We start from the raw sequence: 1,769 nt of genomic DNA on the forward strand, positions 1-1,769 counted from the left end.
GGCTGACCCGGGCTGTCTCCTCAGAGATGTGGACCTCTGCCCCTTCGCTGCCGCGCCTGGTGCGGGAGCCTGTCAGGTGCAGCTGCTCCACGCAGGGCACCGGCTTTTCCTGCCCCAGCGGCGTGGGCGGGCACCCGCCCCAGATGCGAGTTGTCACGGGCGACATCCTGACCGACATCACCGGCCACAATGTCTCCGAGTACCTGCTCTTCACCTCCGACCGCTTCCGGCTGCACCGGTGAGCGGGAGCGAGGGGTGTCGCTGTAGGCGAGGTGGCCGGCCAGTGCCCGCAGGACCTCACTGCCCCCCACCCCCACCTGCCTGCCCAGGTATGGAGCCATCACCTTTGGCAACGTTCAGAAATCCATCCCGGCCTCGTTTGGCGCCCGGGCCCCGCCCATGGTGCGGAAGATCGCGGTGCGCAGAGCGGCCCAGGTAAGGGCCGCAGGGATCAGAGGGGCCAGCCTGCCTGGGTCTGCAGTGACCCAGGGTGGCTGTCGGGGCCTCTCTGTGCCCTTACCTCTCTCCCTCCAGGTTTTCTACAACAACAAGGGTTACCATAGCATGCCCACCTACCTCAACAGCCTCAACAACGCCATCCTGCGTGCCAACCTGCCCAAGAGCAAGGGCAATCCAGCGGCCTATGGTGAGGGGTGGGGTGGGGTGGGGTCAAGGGTGGGGAGTGGGGAGTGGCGCAGGAGCAGGTCCTGAGGCTGCCCTCCCCTGTGCTGCAGGCATCACGGTCACTAACCACCCCATGAACAAGACCAGCGCTAGCCTCTCCCTGGATTACCTGTACGTGCTCATCAGGAACACGGGGGAGTCAGAGGGGAGGGCAAGGGCGGGGGCGGCACAAAGTTGGACAGTGGCAGCCCTTGTGTGAAGGACGCCAGGCACATGCTGTCGAAGAAGCGAGCGGCCAGCACGCGGGACTCTCCGCTGCTCAGGTTCATCGTGGGCCCCAGAGAGCCATTAGCAGGGGACTTGAGCATGCAGGTGGCGCCCATGCCCAATGGCAGCTGGAAGGTGCTCACCAGCAGCTGGGAGCTGGCATCCGGCGACAGCCACAGTCTGGGGAATGGTGGTCATGAATCGGGGTGCTGCCCCCCCTGGCCTCCTGCCCCTCTTCCCAGCACCCAGAGGCCCGAGTTTGTGGAGGCCCCACACCTGATGAGCCCCCAGCGTGCCCGACGGTCTCCCATCGTAGCACAGGTCCCCCTACATGGCGCAGGTGTGGGCGGAGTCAAGGCCACACCTCATGTGGGACACTAGTCCGGGCAGGGCGGGGCTTCACAGGCAAGGCTGCGGCCATGCAGGCCTCAGGCATCTGTCCCCCTCCCCAGGCTGCAGGGCACAGATGTGGTCATTGCTATCTTCATCATTGTCGCTATGTCTTTCGTGCCGGCCAGCTTTGTGGTCTTCCTGGTGGCTGAGAAGTCCACCAAGGCCAAGCACCTGCAATTTGTCAGTGGCTGCAACCCTGTCATCTACTGGCTGGCCAACTACGTGTGGGACATGGTGCGGCCTGTTCCCCTGCCTCTGCACAGCTGAACTGGAGGACTCCCTTAGCCCCCAGGCCACCACCCCATACCCTGCTGGCAGCATTAGCCCTCCATTTCTCCCCAAGCTTGAGTCCCCCTCCCAGGCACCGAGCCCTGTCCCCTGCCAGCACGCAAGCTCTCTGCTTGCCATGCCCCACCCTCTTCTGTTCCCATCCCCGCCCCCAGCCAGGCACTCGAGCCTTCCCACTCGAGCCGGGCTCCCACCCC

General features: G+C 65.1%; 1 protein-coding gene across 1 annotated transcript in view; it reads left to right on the top strand.

Annotated features, from left to right (window-relative positions):
* ABCA2 (ATP binding cassette subfamily A member 2) overlaps window positions 1–1,769 on the top strand; it is an 18,981-nt gene that overhangs the window by 12,436 nt on the left and 4,776 nt on the right. The window contains exons 32-36 of the mRNA XM_004390706.2: window positions 25–238; window positions 330–435; window positions 535–646; window positions 735–795; window positions 1,344–1,518. Of these exons, the coding sequence (XP_004390763.1) occupies window positions 25–238; window positions 330–435; window positions 535–646; window positions 735–795; window positions 1,344–1,518 (668 nt within the window). The remainder of the gene's footprint in view (window positions 1–24; window positions 239–329; window positions 436–534; window positions 647–734; window positions 796–1,343; window positions 1,519–1,769) is intronic.

Source organism: Trichechus manatus, unplaced genomic scaffold (assembly GCF_000243295.1).
Source record: "Trichechus manatus latirostris isolate Lorelei unplaced genomic scaffold, TriManLat1.0 scaffold00317, whole genome shotgun sequence".
Taxonomy (NCBI): domain Eukaryota; kingdom Metazoa; phylum Chordata; class Mammalia; order Sirenia; family Trichechidae; genus Trichechus; species Trichechus manatus.